Below are 16267 nucleotides of genomic sequence, written 5' to 3' on the forward strand. Positions count from 1 at the left end.
TTTAAAACAATGGCTTTTTCAACTGATGTTTACTCGTTTTGTTCACACAGGAAATACAGCATATGTTTTTAAATCAAATATGGATGGTCGGCTGATCAAACCTCTGAAGTCTCAATTTTCAAAATCTGCGGATCAAAACTCTGAAGTCTACACACGAATTTTGAGCATCATTTTATATTTAGTTTTGGGCGGATGAGATCGCTGAACATCAAATGTCTGATTCGCCCAAAAGGAAATAAAACATGGCGGGCAAAGCTCGTATGTGGACTTGAGACTTTTGATCCGACCATCGTGAAAATTGAGACTTCAGAGGTTTGATCCGCCGACCATCGGTATGCATTTTAGTTGAAAATGATTTCATAGTAACCGTGTAATTTCATGATTTTGCCAAACGTGTACTTATTTACAGGTCTCATTGTAATAATAGAAATGCTCTCAAAGAACGAGCCATAAATTACATTATTTCACCCCTCTCCTTGGAAAACCTATCATTTTTTCACTTAATACGTATCTAAGCGTTGAATAACGCGTTGAAGAGAAATGGTGGTCAACGATTGAAGAATATTTGAGCACATTTTATTGGTGTGAAATTAGGTGTAAAAGACAGCTGATGGGTAATTTACAATAATCTTTTGGTGCACATGAATATAAATCCAACGTTTTTAGTTTTGGGTCAAATTGTCACTCAAGCAGAAGAAAAAGATACAAATTATGCTGAATTGAAGTACTAATATTATACTATTGGTTACAAAATTTCTAATAATCTTATTGTAGTTGTAGAATAAATGCATACTTTAATTTCTTTGTATTTATCAAACTTGTTATATTTCTATTTTGCAATAACACATACTCGCAAGCTCGTTGTGTTATTGGGCACGGTAAAAATAACTCGTTTAATAAATACAAAGAGATAAAAGAATCGTACATTACACCAATATTGTATCAGACCCAATAGCTGCGGCCAGACAAAGTCAGAAAAAAAAAGTTCAAAAGAAAAACATCCGAAAACAAATCAACCTGCCTGGACTGAGAATCGAACCCCAGACCTCATGATTACCAGTCAGACGTGCTACTATTAGATCACAGTGGTTACCCGATATTTTAATGTATACAGTCTTCATAAGGGTATGTGTTATGCTTTGAACCCTGTGCTGTGTTACAAGACACGAACATAGAACACGAGAAGACTAGGCCGAAGACGTTAGAATAAAAAGAACATCCCAAAAAATCAGCCTCCCTAACCCCAATTAGACATTCAGACTTTTCGGTAATGCAAACGCTCGCTGTTCTCTCTTTCTCTCAGCCAGGTAGATGGTGTCGTGTCAATTAGATTCTGAGTTTATCACTAGCCCCGTGACTTTTTATTCTCTGTCTTACTCCATACCCTATTTTTCTCTTCATTTTTATTATGAAATAAATACAGTAACAAAATGTCGACTAGGAACTGGTGTACGACTAATATCTTTAAAAGTCAGTATAAAACAGAGCTAGACAAAGCAAAATACAAAATAGAATAAAATTAACATCTCAAAATTATAGCCTGCTCCACTTAGGATCGAACCTCAAAACTTCTGATTACCGGTCAAACATGTTACCATTACACCACCATGGATCTCTAAGGTTTTATTAGTGTTGTAACTTAATTACCATCACCCGAAACCGTCATCTAAATCAGAATTACCAGAATAATTTTGTCAGCACAATTAAAACAACTCAAAGAAAAATACATAAAACTATTGAAATATACCATTTTTATCTTGTACTATTTCTTCAGCTAACGTATACATGAAATTATAATTAGATATTTATGGAAATTCCCCTGGGATAAGAAGTTGTCATCATATCGTGGAATGTTCATCTTGTGTTGCTAGTTAAGGATGGGAATCAAGCATTCATGTAGTAAATGGTATAGATCTCTCTATGAGTCTCAAAGTGATACCAAAATATGTCAAAATTGCAATACAATTTTTTGTCTCTTGATTTAAAGATTTTTTAATATTTTATTTTATTAATTTTTTATTTGATTTAATTGGGAAAAAACCGCATAACGAAAAAAGTGCAAGCAAGAAAGACTGCATTATGATCTCTGTAACTGCTACATCCGTCCACTGAGTCCAACTTCAGCACCATGATCACAGGAAGTGACGTAGCATCGACAACATGGAGGCAGTCAGAGTTATCAGATAGTTGAAATACAACGGTGTACCTGTGGAGGTAAATTGAGATTAAGACCGTTCAAAATAATGTGTAGAGAAAGCTTACAAAACGATCTTTAACATCATGCAATTTTGCAGTCCATTACAATAATTCATATAATAATTATAAAAAGTAATGCGTAATTTCTATCGCGCCTCTTTCCACCAAAAATGTTCGGAAGCGCGTATGCATTCTATATAGATAGTATTCGCTTGGCCAAGGAGTTCACAACATTGCCATCCGGAAGTATAACGGACCAACACACAAACTCTGTGTAACCATGAACTTTTATAGTCTGGTTAATACAGTTTAGTGAGAACAACTCACAAACGCGGATGGCAAAAGCAATAACAAAGGCCTGAGTGACGTCATCTTTGAACTATCTATATATTATACACATGCGTTCATTGATATCGTTCAACACAATCAATAAAGTCACTCACAGAAAATTGAAAAGAAATACTCTATAGCTTTAAGTGATTTAGAGCCTCAAACGGTCTTGAAGTCCCAGGTTTGAGAGTTTGTGCCAAGATGAGGGTCATTTAAATCCATCGATATTTAAAGGACGAGTATTCTGGCCAAATTTTCAAATATGGGTTTTTCCAGTGTACTCTATAATACACTTATAATATCAATTTTCTCTGAATTTGAAAAATAGTCCAAATAAACAAATCGTCTGTTCCTACACCATTGGCAAATCATGTGTGAACAAAACAGATTTAGAAATATTCAAACGAAAATTATCAAACTTCTTCAACCTAAACACCGACAATGCTGTCGTTTTCTTTAAAAATACATAATTTTGGCCATAAAGCGCGTCCTTCAAATATCGATCGATTTAAATAGCCCTCGTCTTTGCAAAAACTTTAAAACCTGGGACTAATCGATATTTGAAGGACGAGTTTACTGGCCAAATTTCTTGATACGTGTCATTTTTCCAGAGTTTGGCATTTAACTGATTAACGACAAAGAATAATGAGATAAGTTGACCCTGATGTTTTGTCACAATATGCTGAAATCCCACTTACCGGTGCACTTTGCCTCAAACCTGGCTTTGGCCATATCAGAGTAAACACGGAACGCGGATAACGAATCCTTCGAACACCCATTCACGTTGTCCATATAGCAATCGATGGCGGATGCAAGTTCTCTGGGACAAAGGAAGGCATTTTTGGTTTTCATCATGATCATCATCATCATTATCATCATCATCATCATCATCATCATCATCATCATCATCATCATCATCATCATCATCATCATCATCATCATCATCATCATCATCATCAGGGTCAGCACTACTATTATCGTCATCATTATCAATATTATCACTATCATTATCATCATCTTCATCATCGTCATGATAACAAACATCACCATCTTTATCGCCATTATCGTTAGTATCACCACCACCACGGCTGCTATGATCATCATAACAAAATAGCAGAAAGGCCTAGAGACCCATGAAAGTCAGCCCAATGGCGCTACAAGAACACAGAAGAGCAAACTTGAGACAACAGCAAGACACGATTTGTTTGTGTGTATTATTTTGTCTTCACGTGCTACTGAATAGGTACGTTTTATTGTCAAAACCTTTTCATTATATTTTTACATTTTCTCATTTAAAAAAATAAAGTTATAATTTAATTAAATCGGTAAACTTGTTTAATAATTTAAAGCCGTATTTTAGTGGGGACCTTTTGTAATATTATTAATTCGATTTTGGTTGGAATTGTCTTTATAACTTAATGTCATAAAACTATGTAGTGACATTTCATTTAGTAAATTAAGAAGTTAAGAAGCAGACACCAATGTAAGATAATGATTTGAACAAGTGTGTATGAAAGGGTGCCATACAAAGCAAGAAAGAACCGGTAATCAGAAGATCTGAGGTCCGATCCCCAGTCGAGGTCGACTGATTTTGGGGGATTTTTTTCTTGTATTTTTCTTTCTTGTTATGTCTGACACCTTTCATACACACTTTTTCCGATCTTTATCTGACATTTACTATTTTGTCCTTTTTTTTTTTGAAGCTGTTATATTCATTCTTACAGTCCACAGCTTCTAACAGCTTAATGTCCACGAAGAGATCGATAAATCAATGCACACTCACTGACAGGTTCCATTTCTGGTTAAATCAAGCGACTCAAAGCCACAGTCCCATAAATGGCAATCTAGTGAATGGAAGAAAAACTTGGAGCTTGAACATTTGTATAGCGAAATATCCACTAAACATGTACAAAGAGTCCCTGACCAACAGCAACATGAAACATGTAGAACAGAGGCGTGACACTTGCTCGGCGGTGTTAACGGCCTGTACCTTTTTTACACCTGATTTCGGTGAGAGAATGTGAGTAAAGAGCCTTTTCCAAGGACTCAATTATGGGCTGAGCGAAGCTCGAACCAGGACCTTCCAATTCAAAATCAATTGTTATACCACTAGACCACATAGCCGCACATAGTTGGCATTGGAACACACCAGTGGAAAATAACTCGCTGATTTTAATATGTGAGGGACGATATGAATGGAATTGTTAACATAATGTGTTTTTACAATGGGAGTATAGCCCTGGACTTGAGCCTATTTATATGATTTATTAACTTTCTTCTTTTCCTTCAGAGCCTTTAGGCCCATGGAGCCGGATCTTATTCCGGTCTCTATAGCGTGAAACGGAAATAGGAATTGCTCGCTTTCCCTTGGATAGGACACTAGTCTATCGCAAAGTACTTTCGCCGGCTCTAATAGACCCAGCTACCCAATCACCGCTTGGATGACGGTTGGGGGAATGGGGGTGGCAAAAAAAATCTCGATCCCTTTGCGTGTGAAGCAAGTGCTCACATTTGAATGGGTACTCTACCAACTGAGCTATCGGGGCATGACATTAGATAATTATTATTATTTCGAAACTAAAACTTTCGAAGCAGGAATTTGTTTTCGATAAAATTCTGAAATGATTATATAAGAAAAAAAAAGAGTAGAAAACTAGAGCATGTGTATTGGGCAATGTCGACGTGTACTTCTTTTCAGGTCTGATTATCCAATTCCATGTGGGCTCATTGTTGTCATGGAAATCTCAACAAAATGACGCAAAAGATCGTCCATTACAACAATGTTAATCTAGGCCCATACGTGTCTTCGGATGTCAGACCTTCATATATGTAGTTGTTGGGCAATATCCAATAAACGTGCTCAGAGCGTTCTGCAAAGCAACTCTAAAGATGTAGGATGCATGTTAAGGAATTTAACAATATTGTCCAGCAGAGACATCGCCATCAACGGCGAGGTACAAATTTTACACATGAGTACGGTGAGAAAATGTGAGTAAAGATCCGTTTCCAAGGACTACACTACACGTCGAGCGAGACTCGAACCTTGGAGCTTCCGATCCGAAAGCGAGTATCCATCACTAGAGTACATAGCCGCACTGTAATGGAATGGAAGCAGGTGTAACTCGCAGCCCTTAGATTAGATCCCAGTGGAGACAGGCTAAGTTCCTGTGATGACCTGTTTTCCTTTTTACTCTCTTTGCTTTTTTTCTGATTCTGGGTCCCGATAGCTCAGTTGGTAGAGCACTCGCTGCACAGACAAAGGAACCGAGATCGATTCCAGGTTTAGTCGAGATTTTTATTGGTGATTGGGCGGCTGGATCTGTAAGTTCTAGCTGGAAGTACTTTGTGATAGACTAGCGTCCTATCAAAAGGGTAACAAGCAATTTCTATTGCCTGTTTCACGCAATAGAAACAGCGATAAACTCTGGCTCCATGTGCTTAATGATTCTAAAAGGACTACTCCCTTTTTTGACTGTTCTGTGTTCATTTAAACATTGCCGTATTCCAATTCTGATAAGGAAGGCTCTGCGATGGACACCCCAAGGAAAGAGGAAGCGAGACCGCCGCAAGGAGACTTAGAGACATACCGTAGAGAGGTATCTAAAGCAGAGAAGTCTGTCCCTCGAGATGGCCCCAAGAATAGCTGCTGTCAGAACAAGGTGGAGATCCCTTGCATCGCCTCAAGTGCCATCAGGCCCGGATAGGTTTGAGTGAATGAATAGTCCAATTCGTTACCAAACTATTCTAAAATGGTATCACGTGGGGTAAAACTCAGGCGTAAAAATGAAAAAGAACAATCTGAACTTTTGAATTTCAGTCAAAGTTGAGGATTTGATAAACGAGGGAGATATTTGTGTGTTTAAAATATTTGTTTAATTGACACATTCCCCGGTTCATTATTTGTACTTTAAACCTAATTACACACATATGCAGGCCTGATAAGAGTGTTTCCCTGTTTCTATTGTGTGAAACGGACAATAGTGATTGCTTGCTATCCTTTGGACAGGATTCTTTTCTGTGGCAAAGTACTTTCCACCAAATCTGACAAACTCAGCTACCCATTCAATGCAGTGTGGACAGGGGGTTCAGAAAACATCTCGACTGCACCCGGGATCGATCTTGGTCCCTTTGGGTGTGAAGCGAGTACTCTATCATCTGAGCTATCGGGACCCCCACTTAGACATGCTACATATAAATAAACAGCCTAAAAAAAGAACAAACAAACTACCATACACTGATTGTTTCGGGCTCAAATTCCTTCTTCGGCCAATAACAAAAACAATAATAATATTTAAGTAAACTTTCCAAGATTTTTCTACAAGAGAATAACTACCACTTATCTCTGACGTCTATCTGAAGTTTAGTAACGTATTTATGTGGTTATTGTTTTGTTTTTTTGTTGGCTGAAGAAGAGTTTTGAGCCTGAAACGTTCCGTGTTTGGTATTTTGTTCTGTTTTGAAGCAATTATATTCATTTTTGTTTATTACTTTTAACATAACAGACGTAAACTTCACACTACACTAAGATCCATGATAAATAGGGATGCCTTACCCTAGGCAGATAACTCAACAATTGCCGATGTCTCGAGGAAATAGAAAAAATGTTTCAAAAATTCATGTAAGGTGTCTAGTAAGAAAAGTAGGACCAACTTGCCAAGCATGAAAACTACGTACGGAGAAATATTTTTTAATTACGCAATTTCGCAACGGTACCATAAGATACCGTCGCCTAGGCATTCCATGAAGAATTATAGATAATCCATCAAACAAGATGTCTGATGTCAACAGGAATCACCCGTGTTGTCTAAGTGGGGGCTAATAAACTTGCCCAGGAAAAAAAAAACAAAAGTGCCTAAAGCGAGGTTCAAACCCGTGACCTTTCGGATCACGGTGCAATGCCTTAACCACTCGACCACTTTGGAGAATATCTGTTGAAAGATTAAGCTACCGTGTTGTAAAATACGTGCTGTGTTTTGCATACAAAATATTAGTGACACTACGTCGCTCGCTATCTTTCGTCGCTAAGCCCTAAATCTAAAATTGGAACTAAATTTAAACTTACAAGTTTCTGTAGTCTCCAAAGGATCTAATGAAGTTTGCACCCACACAGATTGAAGATGATTTCTTGAAGTGTTCACCGACACAGATTGAAGATGATTTCTTGAAGTGTTCACCGACACAGATTGAAGATGATTTCCTGAAGTGTTCACTGACAATGATTGAAGACAGTCTTCTCGGCTGCTGTGCATGAACTTTGTGAATTGGGTGAAATACACTGTATAGTCTTCAGGACATGTCGATAGTTCATTCAACTCACAGTTGTACACGTTCAAAATGATCCTAAGCATAATATAAACAAATGAGATAAATATATAGAACTAGAGAAAAAACAAAGCTTTTATATAGAGCGATATCCATTTAAGGTGCTCAAAGCGCTTTACAAAATGTCTCTGACCAACAGCAACTCGTAACGTGTAGAACAAGACTTGACGCCTGAAAAGGCGATTTTACATTTTATTTTTTCCACAGACAAAACTGTTACCGGCCAGATACTCATTTTTCACCTGAGAACGGTGAGAGAATGTGAGTAAAGATTCTTTTCCAAGGACTCTACTATGCACCGAGCGAGGCTCGAACCCAGGACTTGTATGTAGTATATCAAAGCTATTTCTGTCAGGAGTACAATGTTGATAGAGTTCAGATTAGTAAAACCCTTTACTGACATCGGAACTGACCATATTCTCTCATTTCGTGAGTCTAGTGCTTTATTAACTGAACCAAAGACAGAAATTTACATATTATTATTATAATTATTATTATATTATTATTATTATTATTATTATTATTATTATTATTATTATTATTATTATTATTATTATTTATTATTATTATTATTATTATTATTTTTATTATTATTATTATTATTATTATTATTATTATTATTATTATTATTATTATTATTATTATCCTGGGTACAGCTGGGGCGACCATCCCCAACCCAGCGCGTCCACAGGTGGCGGATCGTGGAACGGCCTACAGATCCTGATCTATAGGTTAGCTGTAAAGCCGCGGACCAACTGGCGATAGTCGTGGAGTGAGGTTGGGTAGTCTGGCAGCACAGCTACACATACAAAATGCCTCATATACTCTATGAAGGGACTATCAAGGTGAATGGGAGGCGCCTTAAAACCTGCCAAATGCTCCCACTGCCTTGTGGGTTATGACCGAGAGGTCAAAAGGCTATGGAGTAAACCAGATAAAAATCCGTCAGAAGGCAACGGGAAACCACTGACGTATCATCCCAAGATCGTCATGATGTCCGTCCAAGCGAATCTAGTCAACGACGTCAATGGATGTTTTTCGAGCAACTCGATTACAGCCTCGTCCGGTAGAGATAGTCATGCAGGTGAACAGGTGACTCTCGACCGTCATTCAGCTACTGTGCACCACCAAACATTACGAACAGTAACATGGAATGTAAGAAGTCTGTATCAGAAAGGAAAATTAGCAAATGTAGTTATGGAAATGAAGAGATTGAATATCAATGTTTTAGGATTATCAGAAGTTAGATGGAAAGGAGCAGGAGAACTTAATTATGATGACTGTAAAATTATATACTCAGGAGGAGGAGAACACCAAAGGGGAGTTGGAATTATACTAGATAATAAAACGGCGCGAGCAGTCAAAGGACTCTGGCCCATATCAGACAGAGTAATGGCAATCAAACTACAAGCAAAACCTTTTGATTTTGATATTTTACAAATATACGCCCCAACCACCAGTCACGATGATGAAGAAGTGGAAAATTTCTATCAACAAATAGATAAAGCAATGCATCAGTTTAAGTCTTCAGACATAAAACTCATCATGGGCGATTTTAATGCCAAGGTGGGCCGAGAAAGAATAGAAGATATTGTGGGCCCACATGGTCTGGGAGACAAAAATGACAGAGGTGACCGTCTTATTCAATGGTGCCGTCAACATGATCTGACAATCACAAATACTTGGTCAACAAACCACAATAGAAGGAAGTGGACATGGAAAAGTCCTGGAGATGGAGTGAGAAACCAAATAGATTACATACTCATCAGCAAACGTTTCCGAAACTCAGTTTTGTATGCCAAATCTATGCCGGGGTGGCTGTAACAGCGATCATATACCTGTGCTATGCCCCATACGAGTTAAATTGAAAATCTGCAAAAGAGCAAAGGCTAAACCTAAATACCAACTAGACATTCTCCGGGAAGAACAGAAGATACAAGAAAAATTTGAACTATCAGTAAGAAACAAGTTTGAAGTGCTTGGAGAACTAACAGATATAGAAGAGAAATATGAGCAGTTTAAAGACAGTGTTGCTGCATCATTAGAAGAAAATGTTCCAACCACACTTAAGTTGCAGAAGAAGAAATGGATTACTCCAGAGATATTAGAACTAATGAATGAGAGAAGAAAGGCCAAAAATCAGGAAGAAAAATACAAGACTCTGAACAGGCAGATAAAAAGAAAATGCAACGAAGCTAAAGAAGACTGGATAAATGAACAATGTCACTATATAATGTCCTCAAAGAAAAAAATGGCAAATTCTTCCATCAGAAAATCAAAGAAGTGACAAACAAAACTAAATCAGGTGCTAAAAGTGGATGCATCAAAGACAAGCGTGGAAACACCATCATGGACAAAGACTGCATTCTAAGCAGATGGTCAGAATATATTGAAGAACTTTTTTTTTGATAATCGAGGAGAAATGCCTATGATAAAAGAACTGGAAGGGCCTTCTATAATGAAAGATGAAGTTAGGAACGTCATGAAAAGCATGAAAAATGGAAAAGCTGCAGGACCTGATGCCATAACAATTGAAGCCTTGACTGGCCTGGGTGAATGGGGATTGAATTCATCACAAACCTTCTAAATCAAGTGTATGACACCTGAAAAATGCCAACTGATATGAAACGATCCATTTTTATAGCATTACCAAAAAAAAGCCAGGGGCAGTTGATTGTGAACAACACAGAACTATTAGCCTAATGAGCCACCTCACAACAATTCTTTTGAAGATAATTTTACTAAGAATAAGAAATAAAATACGACCTGAAATTGGGGAGATGCAATTTGGTTTTGTTGAGGACAAGGGTACCAGAAATGGAATATTCACATTATCAATGCTGATGGAAAGATGTATTGAAGTAAATAAAGATCTGTATATGTGTTTCATCGACTATTCAAAAGCCTTTGATAAAGTACAACACGAAAAACTATTCAAAATTCTATCATCCTTGGACATTGATGGTAAAGATTTAAGAATATTACGGAATTTGTACTGGGAACAAGAAGCAGCAATGCGTGTTGACAATGAGCTAAGCAGTTTTACACTTATTAGAAGAGGAGTTAGGCAGGGTGTGTGTTTTGTCTCCAGATTTATTCAACCTCTATAGTGAAATGATATTAAGAGATATCGAACATAAGAAGGGGTGTGTATTGGAGGAAAGAATGTAACAAATCTGAGGTATGCAGATGATACGGTTCTACTGGCAGAATCTGAACATGAACTACAAGAATTACTGGATGTTGTAGTCAGGAGTAGTGAAAATATGGGACTGGAACTGAATATATCTAAAACAGAATGTATGACGGTATCTAAAAATAATAACCCACCAGCCTGTGTAATAACAAGCAGAGGACAAACAATACAACAAGTTGAATGTTTCAAATATTTAGGCTTCAATGTAACATCCAATGGAAAATCAGATTGTGAAATAAAGAAAAGAATAGGTATGGCGAAGAATGCATTCAACCAGCTGCATACAATTATGAAAAACAGGAATATTAGCATGAAAACAAAAATCAAAGTCCTGGATTGCTATGTACTGTCTGTGCTGCTATATGGTTGTGAGAGCTGGGCCATAAACAAGACCATGGTTAAAAGACTGGAGGCAGCGGAAATGTGGTTTTACAGAAGAATGATGAGGGTGTCATGGGTGGAAAGGAAAAGAAATGAAGAAATTTTAGAAATGGCAAACAGAAAAAGATCACTGATAACAAAAATCATCAAACGCCAAATGGAATTTTTAGGACACATTATCCGCCACCCTGGTTTGGAAGTACTCGCCTTGACTGGAAAGATGAATGGAAAAAGAATAAGAGGAAGACAAAGAATAACTTATTTGAAAGGGATAAGAACTTGGACAGATGAAGCTGAGAAAGGTGGCGCTGCTTTAATAGAATTGGCAAGAGATAGATCAGCTTGGCGGAAGATGACCTCGGACGTCTGCTTCAGATATGGAACTACATGAGATGAGATTATGACTTACTTGACTTAGATGCCTTTCGCGTCTCGACCGAAAGATCGGGTCGCCTTGGCTGTTTCCAGTATTTCCTGTGTGAGGTGTCTCCAATATTGCCGGTCCTCTGCTAGGGTTCTCAGATTTTCAAGGTCCCCTGCCGTTATGAGACTAATGCTTTGTCCAAGTGTTGTGAGGTTTTTGTTTAGGATCACAGGGAGTGTTGTGATCGGTCTTCCTCTGAAAGGTTCCCGTGTTTTTGGAAATATCCCGACATGGCTTGGTTAGCTGGTATGTTTTTGTCCCTGCCTAGTATGTGACCGAAAAGTTGCCATCGTTGTTGTAAAATGTCAAGGGAGATTAGTCTTTCTTTTGTGATCTTATAGAGTGATTCATTTGAGATCTTTTTTGGGTATTTGATGTCCAGTACCCTTCTTAGCTGTGTGCGATGGAAGGTATCCAGATGTTCTTCTTCGGATTTTGTCAAGCCCAAGTGCCGCAGTTATACAGAAGTACCGGTTTTACAAGAGCACGGTACAGTTTCAGTTTGGTTTTTCTCTTTATTTTGTCACCTCTAATCCATACATTGGTGAGTTTACTGAGTGCGGCGTTTGATAGCTGTTTTCTTCTTTGTACATCCTCGGTGTCTCCAATTAGTGAGCCAACTTTCTTTGTTCTTTTCCATTCCTCTTTGTTCCTCGATATTGTTGTAAATTCGGTTTTATTGGCATTGACTTGGAGGTTATATTTCATGAGGGTATTTTGTATGATGTCTATATTTGCTGGTGTTGATCCAATAAAATCTACATCATCTGCATAGGCGATTTCTCTAGGGATTGCATTCTCAATATGAGTCGTTGGTTTTGGAATGACTTTTCGAACTTCTTTCAGAGCGTGTTCTAAGTATATTGTGAACAGAATCGGGCTCAGACTATCTCCTTGGGGGCTCCCGATGTTACTTTCGAACTGCGTCTGTTTTGTGGCCCCGTATATCCTTGGTTGTATCTTTGAGATTATCATCATCATTTACCCATCGACATCTCTATTTAGTATTTTCATGCGGCTATGTAGTCTTGTGGTATAACACTCGCTTGCGGATCGGAAGATCATGGTTTGAGACCTGCCCGGCGCATAGTTGATTCCTTGGAAAAGACGTTTTTCACATTCTTGGGTGTAAAATGAGTACTTGGTCTTTAACAGCGTTGTCTATGTCGAAAAGAAAAATGTAATATCGCCTTACAGGCGTCATGTCTCATTCTACTTTTTTATTATTTTTTCTAGCTTTTGGTAAGCGACCCTCATTAAAGCGTTTTGATCACGTTTAGTGGATATTGTGTTGTAAAACGGCTTTTAGAAATAATATTACTTAATTTACCATTTGAGAGTAACCTCTTGGCGGCTTCTGTGACTCATCGCCTCATCTCGGGGCTCTAAAGCGGGGTCTTCCAAATGGAAGGGCAATGCATATCCACAAAGTAACCATTATCTACTCAAGATGAAATCATCAATAGAGTTTATTCAAAACACGAAATGGTGCTTACCAACAGGCATCCTCCTTATATGTAAGAACTTCAGCAGTAAGAGTCTCAAAAGGTACGGAACATGTTCGGAGCGGGCGGGCGGAACAAATGTCTGGAGAGAAAAAGGAGATAAAAGATAGAATTTCGTCCTCACTTCTTCTTCTTCTTCTTCTTCTTCTTCTTCTTCTTCTTCTTTCTTCTTCTTCTTTTTTCTTTTTCTTCTCTTTCTTCTTCTTCTTCTTCTCTCTTCTTCTTCTTCTTCTTCTTCTTCTTCTTCTTCTTCTTCTTCTTCTTCTTCTTTCTTCTTCTTCTTCTTCTTCTCCTTCTCCTCCTCCTCCTCCTCCTCCTCCTCCTCCTCCTCCTCCTCCTCCTCCTCTTCCTCCTCCTCCTCCTCCTCCCCCTCCTCCTCCTCGTCTGCCTTCTTCTTCTTCTTCTTCTTCTTCTTCTTCTTCTTCTTCTTCTTCTTCTTCTTCTTCTTCTTCTCATACAAGTAAGTCAGAAATTAAACAAGCAAGTAAGAACACATGCAATGGGAGTAAGAGAATGTGGCGTTCAATAGTGTTTAGTGGATTTCTCCCTAAATTATCTGGCCACTTCTTATATTGTTTACCTTCCGGTTCACTACTTCCGATTGGAGTAACAGTCACTTCGTCTATTTATTAATAAACTTTTAATCTTGTCTTTCACTTGTCGTTGGTATTCTTTTATTTTTAACTTAGTAAGATCGCAACATTCTCACATCTTACAAGAGTAAACACTATTTAAATCAATTCGTATCTAAGCTTGTGGGTAATTATCGATTCAAGTTGTAAATAACCAATTTAGTAGGTGAGTAAGTAAATAGGTTGGCAAGCAATAGGCCTCAACAGTCGTGACGTCACTTCACTCGTAATGACGCATAGTCACTTAGTAACTGGTTCTAAACTATCGGAACAATGGCGGACGCCCTTATTAAATACTTCTCCGACGAGCATTAAAGTGTAGAAGTGGAGAAAAATATTATAAATCTGATCATATTTTGACTTTTATTCATTCTGATCACATGACATGTGAAAATGTTCTAGCCAGCATGAAGAATAAAAAGTACCGATTTTCTTTGTTTAGAACCAAGCTTCTGGTTGCTGGGCGGACGTGACATCAGACCACTGAATCTTATAAAGTACGTATTTTAAATATGTAACTAAATAAGTTGGTAAGTGAAAAAGCAAGTAAGCACCTAAGTACCAAGTAAAAAGTATGTCAGGAAACATTTAATCACTAAATAAACCAGTAGTTAAACACGTTGGGGGTCCCAATAGCTCAGTTGGTAGAGCATTCGCTTCACAGGAAAAGGGACCGAGATCGACCCCGGGTGCGGTCGACATATGTTCTGACCCCCAACCCCCCCCCCCCCCCTTGTCCACTCAGCAGTGATTGGGTAGCTGAGTATGTTAGATTTGGCGGAATGTACTCTGCGTTAGACTAGCAACCTATCCAATAAATAGCAAGTAATTGCCATTGTCCGTTTCACGCTATAGAAACCGGGATAAACTCCGGCTCCATGTGCCAAATAGCGTTGAAGGACTACTTTTTTACTTTTAGATCAAGCAAGATAAGAGTTTTATAAGTAAGTAGGATAAATAACCAAATAAATAAGGAAACAGGTGAGCACGTTGATAGTTTACTAATAGGATTCAATAGTCTGATGTCATGTCCGCCCAGCAACCAGCAGCTTGGTTCTAAACAAAGGAGTTCGATAGTCTTTATTCTTCATGCTGGCTAGAACATTTTCCCATGTAATGTGTTCCAAATGTATAAAAGTCAAAACATGATCAGATTTATAATGATTTTCTCCTCGCTCTGGATACACTTTTATGATCGTCGGAGAAGTATTCCACAAGGGCCGTGTTAGAAATTATGGCGTCCGCCATTGTTCCGATAGTTTAGAACCAGTTACTATGCGAAATTACGAGGGAAGTTACGTCACAAATGTTGAACCCTATTCAGCAATAAAACAGGTAAATAAGTCAGATTTATGAACGAAAGCAACATGTAAAAAGAAAACAATTTAATGAAGGAGGCCAGCAGGTAAATGTGATACCAAGTGGCGAGAAGCTGTGGACTGTAAATTATGATAAACAAAACTAAATATAACAGCTTCAAAAAGAAAAAGTACCAAAAGCAGCACGTTTCGTGCTTAAAGCCCCTCTTCAGGCAACAACAATAACAACAACAAAAAAGAAAAATGCATTACTATATCTCTGGCGTCGATCTGTTGGTGTTTTTTTCTAGTAATGTATTTATGTTTTCATTGTTGGCTGATGAAGGGTTTATGGCCCGAAACGTTCCGTGCTTGCTATTTTGTTCTTTTTTTTGAAGGTGTTACTTTGATTTTTGTCAGCAAATACATAGGGCTCATAATTAATGAATAAGTAAGGTGATGTGTGATGAGGCAGGCCAGGACATAGGTATGTGAATAAACTTGTAAGGATGTAAGTAGGTAAATAAATAAGTTGTCCATTCGATTCAAACTTTATTTAGGACAATTGGCAATTCAGTACACAATTCAAAACAAATTCACTAACTTACAAAACCAGCATAATCGTATAAATGTTAATTTTTAGAAATCAAAATAATAACTAGTTTATTACTGTAGCTGAAGATGATGATGATGATGATGATGATGATGATGATGATGACAATGATGATGATGATGATGGTTTGATGAAGATGATGATGATGATGATGATGATGATGATGATGATGATGATGATGATGATGATAATGATGGTTTGATGAAGATGATGATGGTGATGAAGATGAAGATGATGATGATGATGATGATGATGATGATGATGATGATGATGATGATGATGATGATGATAATGATGACGCATATTAATAAGCGATATTATAAGTAGATAATTAAAGCCGATGTCAAAATTAAATTTAAAGTCAAAATTA

The 16267-nt window shown here is 37.7% G+C and overlaps 1 protein-coding gene across 3 annotated transcripts in view; it reads right to left on the reverse strand.

The window, feature by feature from the left end:
- Positions 1-12: 12 nt before the first annotated feature.
- Positions 13-16267, reverse strand: part of LOC144972259 (uncharacterized) — a 54384-nt gene continuing 38129 nt past the window's right edge. For 2 of the 3 annotated variants that reach the window (XM_078913308.1, XM_078913309.1), the window contains exons 21-25: positions 13346-13436; positions 7589-7866; positions 4310-4370; positions 3225-3346; positions 13-2206 (exon numbers count right to left, since the gene is read on the reverse strand). In XM_078913308.1, coding sequence (XP_078769434.1) covers positions 2133-2206; positions 3225-3346; positions 4310-4370; positions 7589-7866; positions 13346-13436 — 626 coding nt within the window. In that variant the 3' untranslated portion in view covers positions 13-2132. The remainder of the gene's footprint in view (positions 2207-3224; positions 3347-4309; positions 4371-7588; positions 7867-13345; positions 13437-16267) is intronic. The other variant, XR_013645325.1, reaches the window with a different exon arrangement.

Source organism: Berghia stephanieae, chromosome 5 (assembly GCF_034508935.2).
Source record: "Berghia stephanieae isolate SIO BIC M18660-M18661 chromosome 5, UCSD_Bste_1.3, whole genome shotgun sequence".
Classification (NCBI taxonomy): domain Eukaryota; kingdom Metazoa; phylum Mollusca; class Gastropoda; order Nudibranchia; family Aeolidiidae; genus Berghia; species Berghia stephanieae.